Raw genomic sequence first — 27,594 nt, 5'->3', positions numbered from 1 at the left:
CAGTATCTTGAGACTCTTCAGGCAAATTTAGCAATTAATTCTGAAAGCAAAAGTACAGTTAATATGAAGATTTTGGGCTGGCTAACACAGCCAGGGAATTTGCATCTGATTTGTCCTTTGTTTCAGAGCAACTAAAAAAAAAATGTCTAAAATACTCAAGAAATATTAAGAACTGCTTTATTTTAAATGGGAAAAAAAATATCTATGCTTTATTTCACCTTTTACTGATCTGTAAGGTCAAAGAGTGGATAAAAGGTGCATGTAAAGGCAATGCCTTTTTATTCTGTGAGAGAGGGACTGTCTATAAGCATGACAATCCAAAGTTATGAGATTCAAACTGAGGGGAGCGAGGGAGCAGACAACCGACAACTGCAACTTAAGCAACAGTGAGGGAGGGAAGTTGTCCTAAGCCAAAGAAGCTGGCCTGAGGCACAATGTGCCTTCCCACTTGAGCTCTGGAAAAAGTGACACTCTGGTTCCTGTTTCTGCCTCTCAGAGGGAACGACTGGCTGTTCACTCTTCTCCCCTGTACTGTTGCTCCCAGGAAGAGTTTGATAATCTGAGATAAGTAATTATTTAGGCTGCTAAATATTAAATCTGCTGTTGAAATAAATACAATGCAAACTCAGTTGGCATTATGTAGAGTATTTTTATTATTTCATTAATAGTCTCTGTTAAATTAACCTGGGCATTCCAAGCACATTCCAAAGGAATACATCCTTTTCCCACACTACACACAGTAATGAGTGGAGGGAAACAAGCTCAGGAAAAAAATGATATTGAGGAGATAAATATTTTAGTTACCAGTTTGTAAGGTATGGTAAGATATGTATGCTAGAGAGAGTGACTGGATATTCAATACTATCTGTAATCCTTTTTTGTGGGATACTTACTGGACAGTCCTACTGTGGGGGTGAGGAAAGCGACCGGGAGGTATTTCTCTGGATTGTAACTGTTAGCCATTAATACTTGCTGTTGGACTCTTTGCAGACTTGGAGTTCATAAGGGATTTATGATTACCCTGGTTCCAGGCTTTTCTGGCAAGTGGTGCTGCCATGAGACAAGAAGCAAAGCTGGAAAGACAAGAGTGCACTCCATAGAATTTTCCCTTCAAGTGTTTATGAAGTGTGATGTAAGAAAATACAAACAGATTACTGTTTATACTGAAGGCTTCAAGGGCTTGTGGACTGTAGTGCAAGGCTGCTTTGTGGGTGCTGAGCTGTGTGTGCAGGGGAGATGGAGGTACTTGTGGATCATATCTTTGTGGTTGGGATTTTTGGATTCCTTTGTCATATGCCAGACAGGGTTTTGGAGATGACCGACAAAGGTCTTCAGCTATAAAAGCGCACCTGCACATATATCTGTCTAAATGCAAACCTGCACACTCATATATACGTGTAAGGAATCTGCTGGGGAGAACATCTCTCAATCTGTCTTTTGTAAGCTCTTTGCCCAGCTGCTTATAGCGTTGCTAGCATTGCCCATTAAGGTTGTTACAGTTTCACATTCCCACGGTAATGCTTACTCGTTATTGCTTACACTATTTGCTGCTTGCTGCAACAAGGTAATGCTGGATGGATTCTTTTTCAGCTCCAGTCTTTGAAGTATCCCTGTTAAGGGACAGAGAAGAGTTCATTCATTTTGCTCAACTGATGCAAATGCAGTTAAAAATGATGCAGAACTAGAGCTAGAATTCTCAATTCCTATTTATAGCCACAGGGACTTGTGATTTGGGCCTGTATCCTTAAGGTACCTCACAAATACAGAGATAGAGTGTGCTGGTATGTAATAAGGATGAAATAAATGTTCATCTATTTTCCTGTGCTCTGGAAGTAGACGAATCTCTAATATTAATACAGAAAGAAAGTTTGTATAACTTGTTCACAAAAATTATGAGATTTGCTTTGGAAAAGTTTGGATTTTTATTGATAGTCATCTGTCTAAAAAGATGTATCTCCTTTTCTTGTCCATTTTCTCTCCATGATTTTTTGCAGTTTATGATACTTGGTTGCACTGTTTCTATAAACAAATTTTCCTATAAAACAAGTACTGATTTTCTACTGCTCCCAAATTAATAAGTCCTGCCATTGCATTGGTGAATGTCCTTTTCTGATAAGTGGTTCAATGAGATTGATCCCTGACTGAGCGATTTAGGATTCTTCCAAGTACTCAGAACTTGTGCACACACACATGTGTGAACATACATACACACACACACACGCCCCACCCTATACAAAAGTGAATTCAAAATCTACCATCAAAAATGAGCCACATTGCTGAATTTGGCAAAAAGTATGCTTTAATGCATCTTCCTCCCTTACCTCAGGGGGATTTTGAATCAGGGGTTTATATGGTCTATGTTCAAGTGATAGAACTAGGAAAAATGTATCATCATTAAACAGGGCATTTGTCTTGCCTTTGATTTTTCTGAGAACAAATCCATATTCCCTTCAAAAAACAAGGAGAAGAAACAAAGTTGTGTGAAAATAAAATGAAAGAGTTACGGCAGACTATTTGAGAGGGCAGCTCCAGGAAGGAGGGAGTATGTTCACAGGCACTGTTTGCTGCTAGTGTCCACAATACCCTTAGTCTTCTGGGAATGTTATTACATTGAAAAATTAGCCCAGCAAAATTAAGTGAATCAGACAGTGCTTATTCCCAAGAATACTTGAAATGAATAATATGTGGCATAATTTCTGAAGGCTAGCAATTATGAGACTTCTTTCTTTCAAAAGAAGCCTTTGCATGTTTTTATAATAATTTTACAGGGCAGACAAATTGTGCACTTCTTTCTCCATGTATGAAAGCAACACTCTCCATCATATATCCATAGGTATGTGAGCATAAGCATAGGACACTTATGCATTGCTTATGTGAAACACACAGGATGAAACAGAGGTGTGTCTGTCTGAGATGTACACCAGACTCCCTTCTTTGCATGTTAGAGAATGTGTCTCTGAGGCAGCACAAAAATTGTATTCCAAGGTCTGAAGATTAATGTTTTTCTGTTTAACATGAAACTATGAAGTGGATTCCACAAGAGGGAGCTAGAAAACAAATAATCTTCCATGAAGCAGGTTATTAAACTTTACAGGAAAAAAAGTGTTGGAGGTGCTACATGTGTCCCACATTAATCAGAAGAGCTGGCTGACTTGCCCTTGCATCATGTTCCACTATGACGGCTCTTTGTTGTGTGGAAACATCAAGTCGTGCTTCAGGGCTTTGTAAAGATTAACAAAGGATTCAGCCCAAATGTCTTTTTGATGCCCCTGAGACTGAGCAGCCCTATAAGCAGTGTAGACCATGGTCAGTACCGTCCTTTCAAAGTCTTCTTTCTTGAGGACCCTTGGGTATGAAGACAACCTACTGCTCAGTCTGCGGATCTCTGTAATGCTCTTGGGGATAATGTCATTGCAGATGGTGTCAAACTCAGCAGCTTTCCGCAGTGAAGCAAGCTCCTCATCTTTGATGGAGATCCTCTGACCTTTGTCAATGTCAAGCTCAGCTAAAAGAAACTTGTACAAAATGAGAACACAGAGAGATATTTATCTTTTAAAAAATACTCTAGGCAGAGTTAATGTGAATTACAATATGCCCTTAGGTCCTTACTTTAGATCAAATGGAGACAAAATTTTGATTTCACTGTCTGGAAATGGGGCAAAACAGAAAACATCTACATGAATGTTGCATTCTTGTGTTACCTATCTGGGAACATTAGAGACAGGCTATGGGGAAAGGAGAGAGGAAAAGGAAAAAGTGAGTAGTCTTCTGTTGGTCAAAATATGCATGGGTTGCTACTGGTGCCACAAGGGGATTAGAGAAGTGGAGACAGCAGCACAGCTGGGAAAGACCATTTACCCTGCCATGGATAGCAGTGGTAGCCTAGCTCTGTATGAGAGAGCTCAGCAATGGCTTCCAGCCATCTTCTCCTGTTCAGACATCCAGTCCCAGTTTCTCGAGGTGTGGTATAGATACATTAAACACATGTGCCTACTTCAGGAGAGCCACTTTCCCCTAGCTAACCACATGGCACTGTTCCAGATTGTACATTACATCTGTAGTTTCCACCGTTGTGAAAGGAGGGGTCCTGAATCATTCTGAAGTGAAGCAGTCATGCCCTCAGGATTCCTTTTGCAATGACTAATACTAATGGTTTTAATGATTTGAATAAATAATTCAAGGCTGAGACTTAGACTGAAGAATTTAAATGCATTGTATTTTTAATATGTAACTATTCTGGAAGAAAGCTTCTTTCAGCAAAAATTCTTTGCTCTGGTCTTTGCCTGTCATAGAATGATCTGGATCAGAAGGGAACTCTAGAGGTCATCTTGTCTGCCCCCCCCTGCAGTCAGCAGGGACATCCCCACTAGACTAGGTCACCCAGGGCCCCATCAAGCCTCACCTTGAATGTCTTCAGGGAAGGGGTCTCAACCACCTCCCTGGGCAACCTGTTCCAGTGCTCCACCACCCTCATAGTAAAGAACTTGTTCCTAACATCCAATCTAAGTCTGTCAGTGAGTTAGAACTCACAGCTCAGGTACTGCAAACAACTGCTGCCTGCCTAAGTGCTAGGAGGGTCGAGTTTGTCATATATGTCCTTTCCCTCTCTTCTGGTGAGCTGTTACATAGTTAACAGTGAGTTTACTGTTGACACAAATAAAAGTGTCATGAAGACAGATAATGGATAGCTCAATATGGATAGCAACCCTGGTCTTGATTAGGGCTTAAGGTACAATCTGCTACCATATACTGAACCTCGTAAAGCAGGATCACGTCTTCCAGTGAGTTCTGTAGCACTGGGTTGAGGAAGGCTGCTGGGGACCTCTTCAATCGCTGAGCAGCTGGGAAAAGGATAGCTGGAAAATAATAATGGGAAAAGATCAGTTCTGCAGGGTAGCAGACACTGAAAAGAGTAAGCACTGTTGTGGTGGAGGGGCAGCAGCCCCAAAACTGAGGCTTCACCATGCCTCTACATGCCCGGACATGTTTTTCTGCCAGGACCCACGAGGCAGTAAACAAATTGTGTAACCCACACACGCCCAGCCCATGTGCCCCTGAGGTCCAGGCAGGTAATCCCCTATTGGGAGGGTCCAGGCATGTCTCTACTGCCTAGTGGGGTAAGGTTTGGCTTATGGCCAGCCTGATTGGTCATTTTAGATGTCCAACGAGCCACGAATCTTGGCCCAGAGCCCATAAAGAGGGGTGCAAAGGAGCACCACATGGTGCAGGGTTCTGCACTTTGGCCACAAAAATCACAAGCAGCACTACAGTCTGGGGACAGAGTGGTTGGAGAGCAGCCAGGAGGAAAGGGACCTGGGAGTACTGATAGGATGCTGCCTGTAGAAAACCTGAACATCATTTAAAGCTCTCTCTGCTAAGCATGCAAAAAAAGCTGGAGCAACTATAATTAGCATTCCCCAACTACATGGTTCCTCAGTTTGCCTCTTTGATTACCCAAGCAGATCACAAATATGCAGTTCCTTCTAGACTCTGAAGCCTAAATACATTCCTATTTCTTGGGCTGTTGCCAACTATTGACTTTGTTAAAGTTTGACTTGTTAATGTTATTTAAGTTCTAGTAATGCAAGAAGAAAGAAACCAGACCCTCAGAGATTGTGCTAATTAGGACCTTTACTATCTGTCATAAGGAAAATTAGTTGGGATAGCACTAGGTAGGAGTGATTCATGCTTGACCCCGGAATTAGTGCTTGAAGTTTCAGATACTTCACATGCACTTTATTTTTTGGCCTTGTATTACCTAGGGAATCTAGTATAGGTAAAATACTTTTCTGAATTGGAATAAACTTACTGCAGCTAGATATTACAAATTCTAAATGCATCTTACAGGAATGTATTTCAGGCATTTTGAGAAGACATCTAAAGAGTTTGGTGGTTCTATTGAATCCATGTGAGTTTAGTTTAAAACTTGTTTCAATAACTGAATAGTACTTGCAGGGTTTGCATTACTAAAAGCCTGAAGTAATGAATGCATCAAGTGAAAGATGAGAGATGCTGAAAGAACTTGGTCTCAGCAGAACCCTTTCTCCAGCATAATGCCAGATGCTGTCTGGCCCATCCATGGAAGTGGTGAGTTTGGGATAGGTCACAGTCTGCCTGTACATTCTACTCTGTGAGGGTGTTTGTCTGGCTGACTGCTAACAACTGGGGCTATAACTATTTTCTTAATACTTTCTCCACTGTGGCTATTCACCCATTTTGCTCGGGGCTTTGCTGAGACACATTGTAGCTATCCCATCTTCCGCTCTTGGAAATTTAATAATGCATTTCAGTGCATGTGAACTATTTGAAACTTCAAGCACTAATTGATGATTAATTAAAACTTTTATTACTGGGTAATTAAAACTAATTACTAGGCAGCTGGCAAAAATCCAATCCATAATGATGATGATGATGATGATTAATTTGTATATTTTTTAGATGCCCTTTCAGTGGAAAGAGCTTCAAGAATACAGAGTAGCTCTACATGTGCGGATGGTTTATATCTCAAATGTTTGTGGCATTTTGCTTCAGTGCTGTCATGTTTATTGTCATCACACCAATCACTTCTAGCTTTTGGGCCAGGTGCAGTTTCCTAACATGTCGCTGATCTAGAAGTCTTTGGATTTATCCCATCATGACTCACCAAGAGAAGTGTGACTAAAGGACTCAAAGAAAAATTAATACCATTTAGTACTGACCCACCTGCTGAATCACAGGTAATATCTCAGAAATCAGATGAGTTTTCCTACCCAGCTGTCACGGGGGGTATTCTACTGCCTACGCCAATTGTGGTGGAGGGGAGAAATTAATTGGTGCAAGATTATATTTTATAAAAAATACATAATTTATTAATTTAAATATTCTGAACTCTCACCACCTCCAACCACTGAATTTTAATATTAATATCTGTTCTTACACTGTTATGTAAGACATTCTAGGAATAATATCAAACAATAACATATTAATAACTAGCAAACACTCAAACTATTAAACAGAGAGAGGAGTTTCCCTGTGGTTTAATGCCATTTGGGGTCAATATGCTGCTTGCCCAGCAGGTGGGATGAAGCTCTTTCTGCAATAGCAGGAGGCAATAGAAATTACAGAGACATTAAAGCACTTACTTACAAATTCTTATTAATTATCAGTCACCCTCTAGGGCTATGTCACAGCCTACTACAAGTGTCCAATCTTTGCGCATGGACTTTGAGGCTGGAATCCTGCCGGCTTCAGGGGAAAGGAGAATCTTCCTGGCTTCTGGGGAAAGGACAGTCTCTGACCTTGTTCTCCTAGGGAAAGGATGCAATTTCTACCCTTGTCTCCTGGCTTCTTCTGGATGCTTTGTCCAGGGATTCTTAGGCAGGACCTCAGGTGCAAGAAGGAGTACAATTCAACACTGGCCATGCAGGCCGATCATGTACAGACAAGTGGGGTCTGCTCCACTGCAGCAGCAGTGGCATGCACCAGGCAGTGATAAGGCAGCGGGCGTGCAATAGGGAGACTCCCATGGCTGCATAGGAGACTGAGTTCTGTAGATACAAGCAGGCTTAGTTGTAATAATGAGCACGAGCGAGTCAGCAAGCGGGGGAGCCTGAGCACGTTGTTCACCTGTGTATCTCTATTAATCAAATATGGGCCAAGATTAATGGCCTACTGGCCACCAAAATGACCAATCAGGTTGGCACTTAGCCAACCTTACCATAATAGGCAAAATCCACAAGCCTGGACCTGCCAAATATGGCGACAGCATGGGCCTTACACTAGGCAAGCATGAGCTGGGCGTGGAGTTTACACAACCATGTTACACAAACAGGGGGTCCTAGGCAGGCCAGACTCCATGGCACCAGGTCTGTTGTGTCCCTTTAATGTGTTTACCCCTGATGTGGGCAGAAAAACATGTCCAGGCAGGACAGGGCATAAATAAGCCTATTTTCGGGCCTTCAGGCTCTCCACTACACCAGCTGTTCCCAGAATTACATGGCCAAGATTAGGAGATTCAAAAGACAAAGAGCCTGAGCTGCTGTATAGTGAAAAAGGGCCTTTGTATGCAGATCAGAAGCATGCTATCCTCTCTAGAGACCAGTCTAGCACCGTCTCCTTGATCTTGTTATCCTGGTCCCAAAACATATCAAACTTTGTTACAGTTTTTAAAGACTCTGCTCAGAAACTCCTTCAGAGCTCATTTATGTTTGTTACGATGGTCTGATTTTTCTGATTCACATTTTATTTCAGTCCTTCCTTTTCTCTTTATTTCTGCATACCATCACTCCCTCCACAGTCCTTTCCATGAATTCAAGAGTTCCTCTGAGAATGTGTAAGCTCTTAGAACAAACACTTTCTTTCATTACGCTGACTCAACATGCATGTAAGTTAAGCATGAAAGCTGAGACAGAAAGATTTGCAGAAAGGTTCTGCATTTAGTGACTGCAAGTTCCACTTGAAACTTTTCTGCTGACTTGACTTCTTCCTGCATTAACTTCTGTCCCTGACAAGATTTAGCTGGGCAATATCAAAGAGCAGCAGAGGAGTACTACTGTGATTTACCAACTCTTTACTATTTTCTTCCCCAAAACAATTTTCTGTAAAGCTATCAAGCAATTATTTAATAGGAAGATGTAAAGCAATGTATGCCATTTTGTGTTGATGTTGCAGATGACTCATTTCAATGGCTGTGGCTGTGAATGTTTGAGGAGCAGAGATCTCTAATCAGTATTGACAGAGAAAGGCCAACCCAGTGATTTTTGAAGTCAGTGGAGAAACTCCTAGTTTTACTTCTGCCAGATGACTTTTTTTTTTGTGGATGTATATGCTGTTCAATACTCCACTGATAGAGTAACAACTTACTATCCCAAATTTACTGCTGCAGACTAACTATGATATATTTATCCTTACTATGCTGCAGTCAATCAAAGTCACTAAATATTTTGTTACCCTGACCTGCTATCTGATTTGTGCCTAAAGCAGACCTTGGTGCCAGAAGCATTTCTTCCTCCAGAGTGAAGAGATGTTGATCTATAAAATGTGTATGGGCAGTGAAATGAATATGCATTATTGGAGATTAAATCCCTAAGCCCCTTAGGACAAAATATTGGTGAGATGGCGAAGACATTTTAATTACAAACCAACATGAATTAGCAGATCTTTAAAGTCAACTAGAAGACAATTTGCCTCATTTTACTTCTATGTTTTCGCTATCTTAGATACTGAGACTAAAATTAAATGTGGCAATGATCTCTCTTTATTCCTACTTGTTGCTGGCTAAAAGTGAGAATAGACTTTTTATTTCCTTCTTTAGCTGTAAATTAAAAAAGGATCCATCTTGAAAGTCTAATTTTTTCAATATGGATATGGGAATTAGATATCCTTGCAAAAACTGAAAGCAGGCAACATTGTTTTTAGGAAAAAAAAAACAAACAACACTTGTAAAAGATGGTTTTAGTCCTTTGGTTCATCACATGATTTCTACTACTTTTTATTATTTTTTTTTTTTTTGAGAAACACAAATATTCTGATATCATGTTTTAAAAGAGATCCCACTTCAACCTGCGCTTCTGTTCTGTATAAGTACCTTGAGATATGTAAGATTAGCACACAAGAAGTTTATATACAGAAACTACAATGGTCATAGCCTTTCTAGGTACTTGGCATGAGTAGGGAATGTAAAGATATATTCAAAACACCAAAAAAAACCCTTATTTTTACAGAAATGGACTCTAGAGAAGGAAATGGTACATCTAGAGCCTGCATTTGTGAGAATTGGTTGATGTTTTCTCTTTCATGATTGAAATACTGGAAGATATGACTATCATCAGCCAATTAAAATGATCTGCAAATTTATTTCCCCAGATGGAATTTCCATCATGTGGTGTTTTCACCTTTACCCAGACACAGCAACGTATGCTGTTTTTTATTCTTCCTTTGGTTATAAAGAGGAGGAGGTCACCCCCTGAAATTGATTTTGCTAACAAAAAAAGATGCAGTCAGCTGAGTCCTTTAATGTGCTGGAGTAAAGTTACTGCAGAAAGCATAGAGAGAAAAAATGCACAAAGAGAAATAGAAGGAAAGAACTAAGTGGAATATATTTTTGTCCTTTGGTTTGCTACCATATTACCAGGATCAAGGAATAGGCTGTGGTGAACACTCTGTGAGTGAAGGGCAGCAATAAGGAAATATGAATAATCTTCCATATGTCTAACACAGAGGCAAAAAACATATTTGATAACAGGAAATTTCAAGCAGATATGGAAAAAAACCCACTTCTTTGCATCCCTGGCCTCATTGCAAGGTCACCTCTTCTTCCCTGTCCGTGCTGCTTACAGCAACCCTTACGCAAGGGGAAGACAATTAGCAATCTTAATTAAACACTTTTTAAAATGTCTCTTAGAAATGAACAAATGATGGGATACAATGATGATATAATCTACTTCAATTTCTCCAAGGAAGGTACAGAGAAGGAAGGGAAGAACAAAGAAATACCAGTCCGATGTTGATGTTTTGGTGCCGAGCTGTAATGAAGGATCCTAGGAGCAGATTGAAGTGCTTAATTCTCCTGTTGAACAATGGAGCAAGAGCAATGGAAATCAGAGCTCTGCTTTCCAGGAAAAGACAGAACTCGAGGAGTTCTGACAGATCTATGCATCTTGCATTTTTTTTGCTCTGAAAGGAAAGACATTTACAACCAAATAACTCTCTCAGTTCTCTGTCCCTTTTATATTAGCATCACAGAAGTCAAAGGGGTGGGCTTGAGCCCTATACTGCCTGCCAAATATGTATATTCATAGAGATGAGGCACTGAGCATAAAGTGGAGGCATCCAGTAGGTGAAAATGTCCTTTTTATTTTTTGTAGTACTTTCTTTCTCAGTCAGGCTTGGTTTCCTGGGAAGCAAAAGTGACTAACTAGCATTCTGCTGACGCTGATCTAAATCACAGTTGCAGCTGCAAGAGACAGTCCAGTGTGCCTGCCCCCACATCAAACTCCTTCCATTTATGCCAACAGTGCTTTTTCTGGCCACACAATGAGCCAAGACAGGGATATGTCTGGTCATGAAGAGGAAAAGCAAACAAAACAAACCAAAACAAAACAGAATAGCAGATTTTAGCTGTCTCACTCCCCATTACAGCTTCTACACCAGCAGCATTCCTACATGTGAAAAACTCCCAATGCAAGTGCAGTCCATCTGCTTTTATGTCATTTGTTCTCATCCAGTTCTTACATGACTTAAGGATGGACATCAGCCCTGGCTAGCAAGAACTGAAGTCTTTCCTCATGGCTACAAGCCATTGATCTAACCACTAAGCTAATCAGTTCCTTTCTGTGGATGCTAGCCTCAAATAGTGAAGTCACTGATTCTGCTCAAGGTGGTGATCAGACCACCAGTGGCTAAAAATTTCTTTTGCTTCTATTCTTACATCATTAATAGATGAGGGGCAAGCAAATGATGTCATTTACCTGGACCTGAGCAAGGCCTTTGACACTGTCCCGCACCACATCCTGGTCTCCAAGCTGGTGAAACATGGGTTTGATGGGTGGACCACTAAATAGTTAAAGAACTGGCTTGATAGACACACCCAAAGAGTGGCTGTCAATGGGTCCATGTCCAAGTGGAGGCCAGTGACAGGCAGAGTCTCACAAAGGTCAGTCCTAGGACCAGTCTTGTTCAACAACTTTGTTGGTGACATGGACAGTGGCATTGAGTGCACCCTCAGCAAGTGTGCACCAAGCTGTGTGGTGCAGCAGACATGCTGGAGGGAAGGCATGCTATCTAGAGGGACCTGGACAGGCTGGAGAGGTGGACTCAAGCCAACCTCATGAGGTTCAAGAAGACCAAGTACAAGGTCCTGCGTCTGGGTCAAAGCAATCCCAAGCACAAATCCAGGCTGGGCAGTGAGTGGCTGGAGAGCAGCCCTGAGGAGAGGGACTTGGGGGTGCTGGTGCACAAGAAGCTCAACATGAACCAGCAGTGTGCACTTGCAGCCTGGAGGGTCAACCAGATCCCGGACTGCATCAGAAGTGTGGCCAGCAGGGCAAGGGAGATGATTCTCCCTCTCTACTCCACTCTGGTGAGACCTCACCTGGAATACTGTGTCCAGTTCTGGAGCCCCTGTTACAAGAGGGATGTGGACATTCTGGAGTGTGTCCATAGAATGGCCACAAGGATGCTCAGCGGGCTGGAGCAGCTCTGCTATGAGGACAGACTGAAAGAGTTGGGGCTGTTTAGTCTGGAGAAGAAAAGGCTCCCAGGTGACCTTATTGTGGCTTTCCATTATCTGAAGGGGGCCTACAAAAAAAGCTGGAGAGGGACTTTTTAGGCTATCAGAGAGTGCCTGGACTAGGGGGAATGGAGTGAAGCTGGAGGTGGGGAGATTCAGACTGGATGTGAGGAGGACATTCTTCACCGTGAGAGTGGTGAGAGCCATGGCAGGGGGGGTGGAGCTGGGTAATCTCTGTGGTTGCTTCCAACCCTGACTGATTCTATGATTCTTTGATCCCCCCCTATTTTGGGTTTGTTTGTTTGTTTGTTTTTTAAGAGTGTAAGTTCAACTGGCACAAAGACTGTGTAAAATGTATTGCAAAGCTTGATGGTAAGAAAGCAATCAAAAGTCCAGTTTGAACCACAGCAGGGAGCAGTATGAATTTGATTTCATTATTACAAATGGCAACTCAGATTCTTCAGTCTAAGTATGAACTGTTGTCTTTGACTAGTTCTGTAAAATGCTAGTTTGGAGAGTGGGAACAATATCATGTGCTTTTTCTGAACAGATTTAGGAGCTGTCTTAGAAATTACCTTGTCTTTTTTATCTAGGAGAATGGAAATGTCCTATTACATGCTAACAAAAGATTCAACAGCTTTCCATTTAACGATATTTTCCAGTTTAAACTATCTACCTTCTCACAAAATGTGCTTTATTGATATGTAGTGCACTGGATCAGTCAAAAGGGACACTGCATGAAATTCTGTGCACATGGTCAAATACAAAAAATACATAGGCACTTTGACTCTAAAATCTATTGCTATGCGATCTGCAGATTGAGAGAAATAATGAATGTTTCTTGTTATTTCTGACTGAGTTGTTCTATGATGAATTATCCCTGTAGGAACTGTACCACTGAGGTTGTGGAGCTGTTAGCTGAGGTGAAGAAAACCAGAAGAAATGATGGAGACACTGGAATTATTCACTAAAGCCACCTATGAATAGCTTCAACTAGCAAGTAAATTATAATATTTGATGATGTTATAGAACTGACAACAAACCATCATCTTATTCTTGTATTAACTGCTTACCTACATGTAAAATAGCAAGCTGTTCTTCAGATTCACTGAGTATTAATACCACAGCTCAAAACTGAGGAGTAAACACTGTATTGACCATTACTTCTTCCTCAGGTTTGAATGTACTGTCTTCCTCATTCCTTCCACTCTCAGAGTTGAAACAAATGATTAGGAGGAGAATACATAAATCTCAGTTTTCTGCTTCTTCTGCTCTGGAATTTCATTTGTTTTTAAAAAACAGGGAAACTCCATCTGCCTTTCCAGCTGTTCATTGCACTCCCAATGTCAGCTACCGGCTTTCTTAATGACATGAATATATGCTGGATGGAGAAAGTGTGTAAAACTGGCTTGCCCAAAATGCAAAAAGCAAGGAGATACTGAGTTCTTTTTGTGAGGAAATGAGCTGTTTCTGGATTTAATGCCATTTCAAAACATTGTATGATTTCTATCAGTGATGGATTATTCAGACAAGAACCCTAAGAAAGTAACTCAGAGCTGAAGATGGATTCAGGTATGTTTCTGGACTGGACTATTACAGCTCTTTTGCCATCTAAGCAGAATGTGAAGAGTGAAAAGCTGTGCTGTATCCTCTGGGAATGAGACAGGGGAACCACATGTCTCTTCTGGATTAGTGAATGAGAGTCACCATGAGATGGCATGAAGATTATTACTCATACCTGTGTGAATGTCTGTGTTCCATTATGTTAATTTATCCATTTGCACAAAAATAATATTACAAAATTCATAACACTAAAATATGATAATCCACAGAACCTAATGGGTGGATTTCATTGTTTGCCATGGTGAGGCAAGACAATCTGTGTGATATTGCTGGAAACACAACAAAGAAATCTGAAGGATTAATTAAAAATGGATTATTTTTTATAGCTGCCTTCTCCACTCCACAATCACACACATGAGATTTCCATTTTACATGCTGCTCCTTGTTATTTCATGCTCTCCTGAAATCTGACATTCAGGTTTCACAATCTGCTGAATGAAAGCTGAGAATGACATCCAACTGGATTCACCAATAAACACAGAAAGCCCTGGCAGGTTCTTGAGTACTGCAACTTGAAAGGCAGCTGAACACCATGAATGAGGTCCTCAGATGACCTGAGCTGGCAGCACCAAACTTGTGCTGCTGCTCTGTGGGCAGCTGGGTCACAAAAAGCTCTGTATTTTCCAAGTTGCCTGTAAGTAAGAGGTCATAGCTGTCTGAGATACTGAAGCATGCTGATACAAGAAACTAATAATTCACAGAGGTAAACTGACATTTAGCATGGCCACAAAATAAGGCAGGGGCTACAGGGACTACTTGTCCCCCTCTTTATACTTCTAATTGCTAGTCTAAATAGCCTTTAAGTTCTGTTCGGACCTTTGAACAGTGTGCAAGTATTAAGGGTGAAGCAGCATGCAAACTATCTTGTCATGTCTGAGTTCCTCAGATACACTGGATTACTAGCTGTTACAGAGAAGGGCTAGAATGAGTGGTCCAGTGTGGAAGGGATGCCCAGAAGGTGATTTCTAACTTTGTTTAAATAATGTGTGAGCTATTTAATTAACAGAAGCAGACACACAGAAATGCACCAGGTTTAGAAAACAGATAACTACATCACAGTACTTTCAAGCATCTAGTGCCAGCTGAATTGCAATGAGAAGGACTAGCACTCTTTTCCACCTCAGCAGGCAGAGGGCCAACCTCAGGCTCAGCAGCGTTCATATGCAGAGGTCTCAGAGAAGATATGTCTGCTTTTTTAATATTTTATGTCTTGTTTGGCAGCATTAATTCAACTAGGAGTGAAAAGCTCCTGGGAGACATCATTGATAAGTCTGAAAATTCAGCTGGACATGACACACACTTTGATCACATAAACAGAAAGGAGAGAAGGTGTAAAGTATTTCAGACATGTGATGATCTGGTTAATTTACCTCACTGTGAAATCTGTGCAAGTACAAGCTGAGGTCTTTACCTTGCAGGTGGTATTTTGTTTAAGAGCCTACATATGTTCATTTATGTGCATATGTTCATCTTTGGAATTCAGCACCACTGGATCATGATAGATATTAACAGCTTTCATGAAAATTAAGGCTCACATAATCGAATGAGTGCTGGATTGATGGTCTGTGGCACATGTGGTTAGTCATTCAGTGTTTGAAGACCATCCAGAAATGTCCAGCAAATGTCCAACATCCTGCTCCCTAAATACAATTTCTGGCTAGAAAAGCAGTGTCTTTCTAGGGAACTACACTTTCTTATGGTATCCCTAATGTTTAGTTCTTTACCAGGGAGTTTCTTTAAAGACAAATTGCTTCATTAACTGGAGTTTGCAGCTTTACCCTGATGCGAACATGAAAAACATAGCACCATGGCAAGACAAGTTCCTATATGTGTGATTGCTAGCTTATGACAGTCCCTTTTTTTCACAGTCCCACTCATAAACATCTTTATCTCCCCCCCTGAGATCCATACATTCCTGGACCATTCACTTCATCCACAGCATGTGACATTTCCTGGACCTCAGACAAATGTCTGCTGTGTTCCCTCTCTGCATTCAGGCTGATCTCAGAGAGATGAGGCATAGTAAGAGACAGCAATGTGGTATGGAAAAGAGGGAAGGTTAGACAGCACAGCTAAAAACCTCAGTCCGGAGTGCAGGCTTTGGCTGCTCTTGATGGTTGACAAAGGAATCTGGTATCAGTAGTTGTGCTAGTTTGAAGCTAGCTAGAATGTTTTGGTGAGAAGAACTAGATTACAGGCTGTGAAAGGAAAACAGTGGTGATGTCTGCTTCACTCAGTCTCGCTGAGGTGTATGGGAATAAGAAATGAAAACATTAGATAACACTCTCGCCATTTTCTCTCACTCTTGCTGGGGCTCCTGGCTGAGCTGCATCTCTCTAACACCACCCTTCATTTTGGTCTAACTCACTTTGCTTCTTAACCTCTGGCCGAACCTCAATTTCTTCCTTGGGACTGGGGTAAGGTTGAGAGGGGCAGGGGGAAGGTGCAGGGGTGGTTGAGAGCCCCTCCTGGGGACTCAGGTTTCTGGGAAGGGAGTTGTGTTTCTGTATTACTTTTACTTTGTATATTTCTGTCTATAACTATGTATACTGTAAATATCTGCTTGTATATTGTGCTAGCTGTAAATAAATAGCTTCATTCATATTTCCAGAGCTGACTGAGCCTAGTCTGGGTGATTTCTGAAGTGGGGGGGGGAGGGGGGCACACCCAAATTGTCACAGTAGTCCATTCTGGAGTCCTTTGAGCTGAGCTCAGACACTGTGCTACCCATGTGTTTCACGCTGGCTTCCCACAGGTATCATGTGTGGAAGCAGGGCTGTGTCATCCTCCTGGATGAGGAGAACTCCCTCCCTGGAGAGGGAACTTCTACAAAGGCATGTGCAACAGGATGAGGGGTAATGTCTCCAAACTCTAAGAAGTTAGATTTAGATTAGACATTAGGAAGCCATTCTTTACCATCAGGGTGGTTGAGGCACTGGAACAGACAACCTCCCACAGCAGAGAAGCTGGTAAGTGTTTAAAGTCATATTGGATGTGGCTTTGAGCAACCTGGTCTAGCAGGAGATGTCCTCTGCCCTTGTCAGGGAGGGTTTGAAACTAGGTGATCTCTAAGGTCTCTTCCAATCTAAACTGTTCTATGACCTTATTGCTGTCTACAACTACCTGAAGGGTGGTTGTGGCCAGGAGGAGGTTGCTCTCTTCTCTCAGGTGGCCAGCACCAGAACGAGAGGACACAGCCTCAGGCTGGGCCAGGGGAAATTTAGGCTGGAGGTGAGGAGAAAGTTCTTCACTGAGAGAGTGACTGGACACTGGAATGGGCTGCCTGGGGAGGTGGTGGAGTTGCCGTCCCTGGAGCTGTTCAAGGCAGGATTGGACGTGGCACTTGGTGCCATGGTCTAGCCTTGAGCTCTGTGGTAGCAGGTTGGACTTGATGATCTGTGAGGTCTCTTCCAACCCTGATGATACTGTGATACTGTGATACTATGATTCTGTGTGAAACAAAAATGCAGTATCATGGCTGTAAACATTATGAAAAACAGGGAAGAAACTGAGAGCTTGCAAAACTTGATCCATCCCTTCAAGGACTGTCAGGGGGAAGCAGAGACTCGTGCATCTGTGGCAGTGTTACTGTGACTGGTGTTACTGAGAAAGTGTGACTGGTATTAATAATAAATGGTGCAGACCCATAGCCCTATAAAAAAGCAAGTTTCTTGCAGTTTCCATAGAATAAAATGGGCTATTTCCTGGGCAGTGGAAAGTGTCTTTTTTCATACACACATAGTTTAGAATGTCCAAAGAGAACAAAACAAAACCAAAACAAACAACAACAACAACAATACAAAACAACAACAACAACAACAAAAAAACACAACCAAAACAAAAAAACAACCCCAATGAGACATAGAGAGACCTCAACCTATTGCTAATTCAGTAGGAGTAACTTTTGTGCTGTGATTGGTGGTGAATTGCCCAGGTTATCTCAGTATCATTATGTGTCGAGAGGCTGGTGGGGACCAGAAGCAAACATGAGTCCTGCTTAAGTGAGAAGGCAGTGCCAGCTCCAAAGATATGCAGCTATCCCATAAGTCTGAGAAGCAGACAGATAGGATGAAGACCAACTGTGACAGACTCTTCTGAAGAATGAGTTCAAATGGGGATGAAGGTCATGCTGACAAGGGGATGGATGCACCCTAAACTTTTCCATCCTGATTTATCACATTTTCTTTCTCTCCATACCTTTCCTTCCTTTTCATCTTTTCTTCTCATTCATAGTACTTCCCTTCATTTGGCATTTGCCTCTTTTTTTCATCTGTTCTTTCTCAGAATATGTCTTTTGCCTTTGTATCTCATGTTTCCCTCTCTGTGACTTAAGTCCTTCCAGACTGGAAAATCTATACTCTTTCCAAGACAGAGAATAAATTGGAAGCATTGGTTCCATTTGAGGTATGCCACCACCTGCCAAATAGATGGAGATGATGAAATCCTGATTTTTTGGCTCACAGCATATATCCACCTCTAGTCCAGTGCCAAAACCTAACTGAAGTGTTCTGCTCTCCAAGTGCTATGCAATGAGATGGAGGGCCATACATTTATCACAGAAAGCCTCGTGCATTTGAGTCTCCAACATAAGACTGCAATGCAGCATCACCTTTCCACTGCCATGTTTCAGCTGCCTTTCAGCTACCCACTTGACTTCTTCTGAGTAGAGAGATACTCTATGAGATTGGAGCCTGGCTGGTGACCTGTTTCCCTGCGTCTGGGGAGGAATTCCCAGAGGACAAGTGATATGCTTGCTATTCTCACGGAAACCAGGGATCTGCCAAATCTAACCAGAAAACTGGGCCAGGAATGGCCTCACATATGCTTTCACCAGGGGAAAGGAATGTTTGTGGGAACTAGGCATAGTAGATCCTGTTTAACTGCACTTTTTTCTCCTACTTGCATTCTTCTTAGTGTCAAGCCTAGCACTGACCTCACCCTGCCATGAACACCATGATAGGAAGACAAGAGGACACAGCTTATTGCTGAGCCTGGAGAATCTCTGGAAGGATTAAAAGAATTACTGGCTAAAAGTTAGCCACTGAATGGGCAAGGGAGCTTTGTGGCTTGTGATGTAAATTCAGGCTAGTTTAATGGCTCTGTATGAGCAAGTATGCTATGGGGATATATCAGAAAGCCACCATAGCAGTAGCCAATTAAAACAGGACTTCAGGATAATGAGATAGGGGCAGTAGAGGCACACAGGATCCCTTCCTCTGCTTTATTTCCTTCCAGTGGGAAAGAAAATTCTATAGATGACTCTATAGATGATTTGGGGGATTTTTTGCCTATGTGTCTCCTCATAGCTGTTATTTGCAGTGCCTTTTGCTGAAAAAAAAACACATTAAAGAACAAATAACACATTTGGCCTGGGAGATTTTAACAGTCAGGGTTACTACAATGACAGAGATTGTGGCCCTACTCCTGAGAGTGACAAAACTTTTGTTGACTTCAGTGGTGCTGTTTTGCACATTTCAATGCTTTTAAATTTAAAGCAAAGAGTATACAGGCTATCCCAGTTCAAACCAAGATACTAGCACAGCTCCCTGCTGCAGCCAGGCAAGCTTACTGGCATCTTGGATGGACTCAGTTCCCTTCAGGAGAGCCACTGAGGCTCACAGAGAGAGTACATGGCTTGTCAGAGCCCTGTTTCAAAATGGGTACAGGCTGTGCACACAGGCAAGCGCCAGTGCTCATCTCCAACACCTTAGGATGGCCCTATGGGTCCTTCCCTGCCTTGAACTCAGGCACAGGCACTATGTGAAAAGTTAATTGCTCCTTCACTCAGCACTTCACCTCAGCAGTTTACGTTTTGCCTGTCACTCTTTGAGTAATCAGAGGCTTTGCAGCCTGATGATGTTCATTAAGACCTGCTGACTTTCCTTTCAATGACATTGTACTATTTAGTATTTCTGACAGGATTACTTTCTGCCTGAAAAGTCACTGTGTTCCTCATGAATCTGGCACAGAATCATAGAATCAAGAAAACAAGACAAGCACTTTATGATTCAGAAACATTAAAAGTAACATATCATCACTATTACCAACATACAAGACTATTAGCACACAGTCATCCCGATGAGATCTGGGGCAAGTGATTTAATTACTCCACACATCACAATGAAAAGGGATGCTAAAGTTTCCTCTCTTTCATTTCACTGAAAGTTCTTTGGGGAAGGAAAGGGGTTTTTAAATTCTGTTTATTTGCTTTATGTGAGGTACCAGCGGGCTCTCTGGACCCAGCAGTCAAGTATAAGATATTCAAGAGAGGACTCACAGAGTACTCTACAGTCCTTGCATGTGGACGTGAGTTATTTCACTCAGAGCTGATGAAAGAGAGCATTAGATTAACAGCATGCATCAAGAGCCATGAGGTGGCTATTAAAGGAAAGGCAAAGGGAGTTATGAAAAGGTCAGGAGGGATTTGAATGACAGGAGGGGCTTCTGAGACAGACTTTGGTTGGGATGTGAGGGCCTTTGAGCAAATCCGAGACTGCGGCAAGTAGATTAGACACTATCACAGTATCACAGTATCATCAGGGTTGGAAGAGACCTCACAGATCATCAAGTCCAACCCTTTACCATAGAGCTCAAGGCTAGACCATGGCACCAACATGCAGGATTCCTAAAAAAACTCCAAAACAACCGAAGTGGCAGTTATTGTCTTACTGACTTGCCAGTCCTCAGTACTGGGGTGGAACTAAGATCACTGAGAAGATTCTATTGGTGCCACATCCAGCTCATAGTTCTCACTTAGTGTAGCACATATCAAAGAGAAAACAGGTTTTCATCATGTGTCTTCCTCTTGTTGCTTACCTAAATTTCCTCAAAATTGTTTAGCTGCCTTCTCTTTCTATCTTTTGATTATGTCAACCAGTTTATGACTGTAGGAGCTGTTAGCATTTTTTTTATGCTTCCTGTGGTGAAAGAGCCTCAGAAGCATGTACTAACAGCTTGACAGCTTTTATAGAGTACAATACCCATCTGTGACCTAAACTAAAATGCAAAAGCTCTTATAATCTATCCTCCCTCTGATCTCATCACAGGTTAGCATCATTGCCCTAGAAGAGATTAGAAACAGATATTTTTAAGCTTTTCTTGTATGCCTTTCACTTTCAGGCATCCACTGTGAATTCTGATTCAGGGATCATCTTCTGTTCAGGTTAATTAAGTCTGCCCCTAAGGAAGCATATATGGAATCAGGACATGCTAGAAAGGATTTTAATTACAGTCACAGGCCTGAGCCATTGGATTTTCATCCTACACAGCCTAAACCCATTCAGAGACTGTTTAGCTACCTTTTACAACACCAAGCAGCTTTCCCAGGTACTAGTAAGTAATCTCTTTTCAACCCTTTCTTCAGTGCTCTCTCTACAACAGTTCTTTCTTTAGTAGTTTCAGACTGCCTCCACAGCTGGTGCCTAAAGGATCTGCCACAAAAAAAACAGGGGGCCTTGTCTGCACCAAACAGCAAAGTACAGAGCAGAGAGTCAGAAGCAGTATGGCTCTACCACTGTAGGACTGGGTACAACTGGTTTATACCTGTTGAAAGGCAGACCTTATTTCCTTGGGCATATGCCATGCTTATGGCTGTTGTCCTGAAGGGATATCAGCTAGAGTCTTTGCCCTCTTGTGAGGTGCAAGGCTGGCAACTTGCCTTGGCCCTGGGTCTGTAACCTCTCTGCATGACACCACTATGTCATGCAGATATGTTAGTTTTCCAGACCTGCTTGAAGATGTGGTTTCATCTTTGCTTCCTTCTAATTTCTTAAAGGGCAGAAAATATTCTTCTAATGTCCTCTTCCTGCTCCTTGCAATGTAGAACAATTTGGTTTTTAAGGATCTGGTTTTAGATCTACGATATATATTTACACTAATCTCTTATACAGCTCTTTGCAAAGGAATTCAGGAAGTAAATTTATAGATATATAAATTGTTTTATTCAGGTCATCCATCTACAAAGCTAAATTCATCTGCATTTCAGTCTCATACTCCAGACAGTGCCTCCCTCTCTTTACAGGTACCGTTATAATACCTGTTGCTATAATCATTTACATAAGCCTCCAGGCCAGAAGACTCCAACTTATAAACATGCATTCCCAGGAGCTGGTACAGGTTTATAAAACAGATTCAGGATAGATGGGAAAAGCCTTTGCAGCAGAATAATCAAGCCTTTTGCAGCTTCAGTGAGGTCACCAGAATGGGTCCAACAAGCAAGGAATTTTGGGCAGCTGAGGCAGTTTTCCAAGTGATCACATGGGAGTCAGAAAAAAGGGAAATATTGCATTTTCTCCATAAGAGGAAACATTCTTTACACAGCCAAGCTTAGACAGAGTTGGTTCTGTTTCATAATGTTTCATAACTTTCATTGTTTTATATGCAGTACATATTTTAGGAAGTGGATAACAATGGCTTTATGGAAATTAAAGGAAATTAAATTGAAGCTGCATTTTAAAAAGTTCTTGTAGATGATCCAGTTGGTGTAATTTCTTTTTCACACTTGCACCAGACCTTTGGAAACCTTGATGTGTCTTAAATAAGCCAAGATCATCACTTAGTATACCTAAAGCCCACTGAGCATATATGTGTGTATATGTTTGAACTTTTGTGTTGTAATTGCATACTATATTCAGGACATGCTCCTTTTACTCATACTGTCCAAGATGAAAATATCAAACAAGTGTTACTGTCATTGGTGGAATCCCAGAAGTTGCTTGAGAAGGGATTGCCTGGTTGCAAGGATGCAATGTGAGGTGAGGGGAAGGGAAGTAAAATAAAGTCAAAATGTGTGGGGATACATTGGATGACCTAATCTCCAAGGCCATCACTCATCCTTTGCCCACATGGGAAGACCACCAGCAACCAGGTATGTAGCAGATGAGAATATACTAAATACTTTTTTCTTATCAAAGGACTGGTAGGCTTTCTAACAACAGCCAGTCTCTTCTCTTCTACGTATTTCTCCCTTTCCTGGCACTGCAAAGCTGCCAGCCTACTCTAGTTAAGCTCAAAAGCAGCAGCAGCCTGCAAAAGTTGCTTATGTAGAAACTGCTCCATCACACTCATAACCTCAGTTGCCACAACACTAGAGAAATTACTAGAAGTTTGCAATATTGTGAGGAAGCCAAGGAGCATGGGTCTTCTGCTCTTCCAAGTAACATCTTCTGCAGAAGCCTCTAAGAAGAACAAACTGGTTCCCTGGTGTTATGGAACAGCTATTTGAGTTTCACTGAACACTAGAGACTGGGTACGAAATACTGTACCTACACCACCCAGTTCTGGATGTAATGTATCACTACTTTTGAGGTCTGAAAGTTACAGCACAGACATTCCTCGAAAGCGTGGCTAACACAGCCAACACATCCTTTTCTCACTGGTGGGTGAGAGGAGTTCTGCCTTTTTATTTTATGTCTTTCAATATCTCTGTCTCCACTGAGGGGTGTACTTACCATTTCAACTCCTTCCCCACTGTCCAAGAAACCACAACCACACTTCCTGGGCAACCACACAGCAGTGACATATGCCATTTCTTTGAATTGGGAAGTCCTTACAGCAAATGAACTATAGCCAGATGAGATGAAGCATGTTAATAAGGATGGCCTTGAGGTTTCTTCTCAGGGCACGGACAAGCCTCACACTACAGATCTGAAACTAACTTCTGGTCTCTACTGTTTTGGTACTTGTCAGAGGTCTTTAATGAAAGTAACCAGGGTGGCAAGTAGTGACACTCTCCAGTTACCACAGTTGCATGAGATTCTTTTGTGAGTTTTTTTTGTTTGTTTGTTTGGTTTGGTTTTTTTGTCAAATAACAGGATTTGTTCTTTGATTTATCCAGCAGAAATATCTGGAAATCTTATTTGAGACCTTTGGAAATGAGCGTGACTTCACCCAAACCATCAAATAAGAAATATCACTTAGTAGAAATCTAATATTATCTTTTCTTCATGGACACATGCTTCACAAAATCTGAGAGAGCATTACCACACAACTAAGCCTATCAGAGACTCAAGGAAACTTGAGATGATGGCAAGTATTTTTTTGTCACTACTCAGTATTTTTTCTTTATTATTCTGAACATTTTCACCCTAGGGACCAAGATTTTGCCTGTGATTTCCAGACAAATGCCCACAGCTGGATCTAGACATGTTGAGGACTGTGAGAGATTTTTAAATGAAATAAAAAGGTGCAAAGGTGCTCAATTTTCCTGTCAGAAATGCTGCCTTCTTATTTTCTTTTTCTTTTTTTCCTTTGCATTAAACTCTGCTTGTAAAATCAAAGAAAAGGGAGGTGGCAGTCTGGAGTTTCCACTTGCCAGTCAGCACAAGCAATATGTTCATCTTTCCATGTCTGACTTTTTTACTTGAGCCAAAGCTCAAAATATTTGGTTACAAACAACTACTGGTAGTTAAAGCAGGGGTCTTTGTCCTACTGTTTTGTAAGCACTCTGGACTGCCAGTCAACATGGAGATGATATACAGGTCTTTCATTTCCATCAGACCAGACGCTGATCTGTTATTGCTTTTCCATTGCAAAACTCAAGTTAGGAGTTGGATAATACTTAAACAACAGAGTTTTAACCCAGAGAATAGTCAGTTGTCATTTCTGGAGGGAGGGAAGAGCTCTGTGAGTCCAGAAGGGTGGGTAGTGCCTTGGTACTTACATTTTCTCTTAGGCTTCTAACCAATTAAAAAAATAGAGGAATGTTTTGGCCCTCTAGATAATGCAGATTGGGATGGGATAGGTTGGGTTTACACAATATATAATTTAAGGAAGTTGTCTGAAGTAACTGTTGCTGAAGGAGTTACAACTCTAAAACATTTGGAGCTGAATAGTCCCAGCATCTGTGAAGAAGAAATCTGGTTTCCTCTCCATCAGTTTTCTGTATGCAATAATCATGAGAACTCAGCTCCTTATCACAAAAGGGGATGAATCATGTCTTCCCCCTGAAGTCTCCCAAAGCAAGTCCTAGATATTCTAGGTTGGAAACAATCTACTTTCCCAAATGGCACAAGAGAGTTCTCATGTTTTCCTTTAAATATTCACAGTGATTAAAATTTGATTTTAATACTTGCATGGATTTCTTTAAAGTTGTGTTGGTCTTGTTTAGTTAAAATAAGTGTGTTAGCAAAGATGAAGAACAGCCTTAAATTGCATAGTGGTTATTCCATGTAAATGAAACTCTTTCTTTTTGCTCTGGTCTACCTCATTCCTCCAAAAGGCAGAGTTGTTTTTTATCATACATTTGGATTTAGTTCTGATTTCCTCACCTTTTTATGTGTCATCCCTGGAAAGAATTAAGTGGTCTAGTTGACTGGACAGGGCTGGGTGCTAGGTTGGACTGGATGATCTTGGAGGTCTCTTCCAACCTGTTTGATTCTATGATTCTATGATTTTATGATAATGGTAGGTGTCATTACTTCTACTATACAGTAAGAGAAAAGGAGCTGTAGACATAGTGATTCATCCTGTACCATCCAAGAGGCTGATGGAAAAGCTGGGGAAAGAACCTGCCATTCTGAGTCCAGATCAATGCCCTGTCAGTGCATCCCCACTAACTGTACGGAACAATTTAGCATTCATACAACCTTAGCAGAATTGCACAGCTCTTCACTGCATTGTTCAGCCTTTGCCTTCCCTAAAACATCAGAACCAAACCCAAAAGCAGAGTAGAAAGGAACTAATAAAAAAGGCATAGGTGACTAAGGTGGGGAGTGGTCATCTAAAAGCTTGACTTTTTTAACAGGCTCTGGTTTCTTTAAATATTCATGCATTTCAATATCAAAACCAAAGGAATATTTTGGGAGACGTTTCCTTTTTTCTACTTCCAGCAGCTACCGAACCCATGCCAAATACTGGAGGAGAGGATAAGAAAAAAAAGGGAAAAGACATCATCACTAGCTTTTAAGCAAGCATCTCCTATGCAGTTCATCAGTACTAAATAATTTTGTATGTTATTGTCACACACTTGAATAAATGTCACAACTGTATACTGTCATACAGTTTGATAGCACCATAGATGTTATCAAGCTTATTACTAGCACATGTGTGTGCTAGCCTGTCAGAGTAAAGGTCGCAGGCATTCCTAGGCACCTTGCACAATCCAAGCAGTCATGTTTGTTATTAGCAGGTTATCTGCCTGGTGAAGCTCAAGTTTATGCCACTTGTGACCACAAAGAGTTTTGCTTTAAAGGTTCATCATTTACAGCTTTGCTAATGGAGGATAAAAAGGAGAAGACAAAACAGAAAAAAAAAAAAGGTATTTCTGTTTCTTGGGATATTTATATACATATATAAAATATATATTTTATAGAATGTATATAATTTTACTTTTATGCATTTACATATGTATATTTTTCTGTTAGTCTATATAATTATTCAGCTGACTTCTTACGTAATGGAGAAAAAGAATTCAAGCATTGGGAGGGACAAATGTTTTCTTTATGTACATATATGTATAAAGGAACAAAATTTCAGACCAAATGTACAAAGTCAATGTTTTCTTTTAAATAGTTTTTCATGTTTAAATCTTACCTCTGCTCCATCTGTGAGTCACAGTGGCATAAGTACTGTAATAGAGCATCAGCAGCAGCAAAATCTTCCAAAGCATCCTTCACTTTAAAATATGTCTATCTGTATATTAGCTTTCCAATTTCCTATCTCCTTTCTTTTCAGGAATAAATAAATGGCTCTTCTTCTTCCCCTCCCCCTTTGAAGGGAGAACCTGTCTGTTTCTCTGAATACAGCTGAAGTCAGTGTGCAGCTCCTCTCCCAGACCAAGTCTCCTCGGGATCAGGAAACTTGCTTTCACAGACAGACTTTGTTTTTATCCACATCTGGAATGACTCATGGTGCATGTGAGTTTGCTGGCAGCTGTGTGAATAAATATCATTACATTTTTGTAGCTGAGTTTCATTTGCAAAGTGGGCCAGTCAAAATTTATTTTTGTCCAATAAAGACACATGAGTAACTTCATTAAAGGACACTCTTGAATACTAGCTCAGTTGCTGCTCCTCTGTAAATCTTTATGCTAACCTGTGTGTAAGGTAAAATGCTCCTCTGGAATGATGTATAGCTGCCTTTGGACATCTTGGAGTCAGGGAGTGGGGCATGTGCTCTGCAAGAACGTTTTGCTCCTGTGATTATTAAGGGCATACAATATTGTACCTAGACATCAGTTTTGCAAGACAAGTTCTGGACTTTTTCTCTGTTTGGCCAGTCCAGAGAGCAGGAAGTTCTTCACAGAGAGAATGATTGGCATTGGAATGGGCTGCCTAGGGAGGTGGTAAAGTCGCCATTGTGTTCAAGCAAAGACTGGATGAGGCACTTAGTGCCATGGTCTATCTGATTGGATAGGGATAGGTGATAGGTTGAACTGGATGATCTTGGAGGTCTCTTCCAACTTGGTTGATTCTATGATTCTACGAAATCATAGAATTGTCAGAGTTGAAAGTGACCTCAAAGAACATCCAGATTCAACCTCTCTGCCATGGGCAGGGACACCTCACACTAGATCACGTTGCCCAGAGCTCCATCCAGCCTGGCATCAAAAACCTCCAGGGATGGAGCCTCCACCACCTCCCTGGGCAACATGTTCTAGGGTATCACCATCCTCATGGCAAAGAACTTCTTCCTAACATCCAATCTGAATCTACTCACTTCTAATTTGTCTTCATTCCCCCTAATCCTATCACTACCCAACATCCTAAAAAGTCTCTCACCAGCTTTCTCTCTTTAGCTGTCTGTCTTCAATAATACTATGAGAA

The 27,594-nt window shown here is 41.3% G+C and overlaps 1 protein-coding gene and 1 long non-coding RNA gene across 2 annotated transcripts; one reads left to right on the top strand and one right to left on the bottom strand.

Moving 5' to 3' along the window:
- Nucleotides 1–638: 638 nt before the first annotated feature.
- FAM180A (family with sequence similarity 180 member A) lies at nucleotides 639–26,438 on the bottom strand. The gene is made up of 3 exons (XM_064155545.1): nucleotides 26,363–26,438; nucleotides 4,756–4,856; nucleotides 639–3,515 (listed from the first exon to the last, which is right to left on the bottom strand). The coding sequence occupies exons 1-3, from the start codon at nucleotides 26,436–26,438 to the stop codon at nucleotides 3,174–3,176; spliced, it is 519 nt and encodes a 172-aa protein (XP_064011615.1). The 3' UTR covers nucleotides 639–3,173.
- On the top strand, nucleotides 23,673–26,826 carry LOC135181974 (uncharacterized). Its single transcript, XR_010305031.1, has 2 exons — nucleotides 23,673–23,857; nucleotides 26,504–26,826. It is a non-coding gene; the product is annotated as an uncharacterized LOC135181974 (long non-coding RNA).
- The last annotated feature ends 768 nt before the right edge of the window (nucleotides 26,827–27,594 follow it).

This window comes from Pogoniulus pusillus, chromosome 15 (genome assembly GCF_015220805.1).
Source record: "Pogoniulus pusillus isolate bPogPus1 chromosome 15, bPogPus1.pri, whole genome shotgun sequence".
Lineage (NCBI taxonomy): Eukaryota > Metazoa > Chordata > Aves > Piciformes > Lybiidae > Pogoniulus > Pogoniulus pusillus.
The sequence above is the reverse complement of the archived record's forward strand: the minus strand, read 5'-3'. Positions and strand labels throughout refer to the sequence as shown.

What these genes read in the sequence shown, in the direction of transcription:
- FAM180A (XM_064155545.1), bottom strand. Translation starts at nt 26,438, where the DNA reads ATGCTTTGGAAGATTTTGCTGCTGCTGATGCTCTATTACAGTACTTAT. An exon ending in GACTCACAGATGGAGCAGAG is followed by an intron (nt 4,857 to 26,362) that starts GTAAGATTTAAA and finishes ATTATTTTCCAG; the next exon opens with CTATCCTTTTCCCAGCTGCT. An exon ending in ACGTGATCCTGCTTTACGAG is followed by an intron (nt 3,516 to 4,755) that starts GTTCAGTATATG and finishes ATTTTGTACAAG; the next exon opens with TTTCTTTTAGCTGAGCTTGA.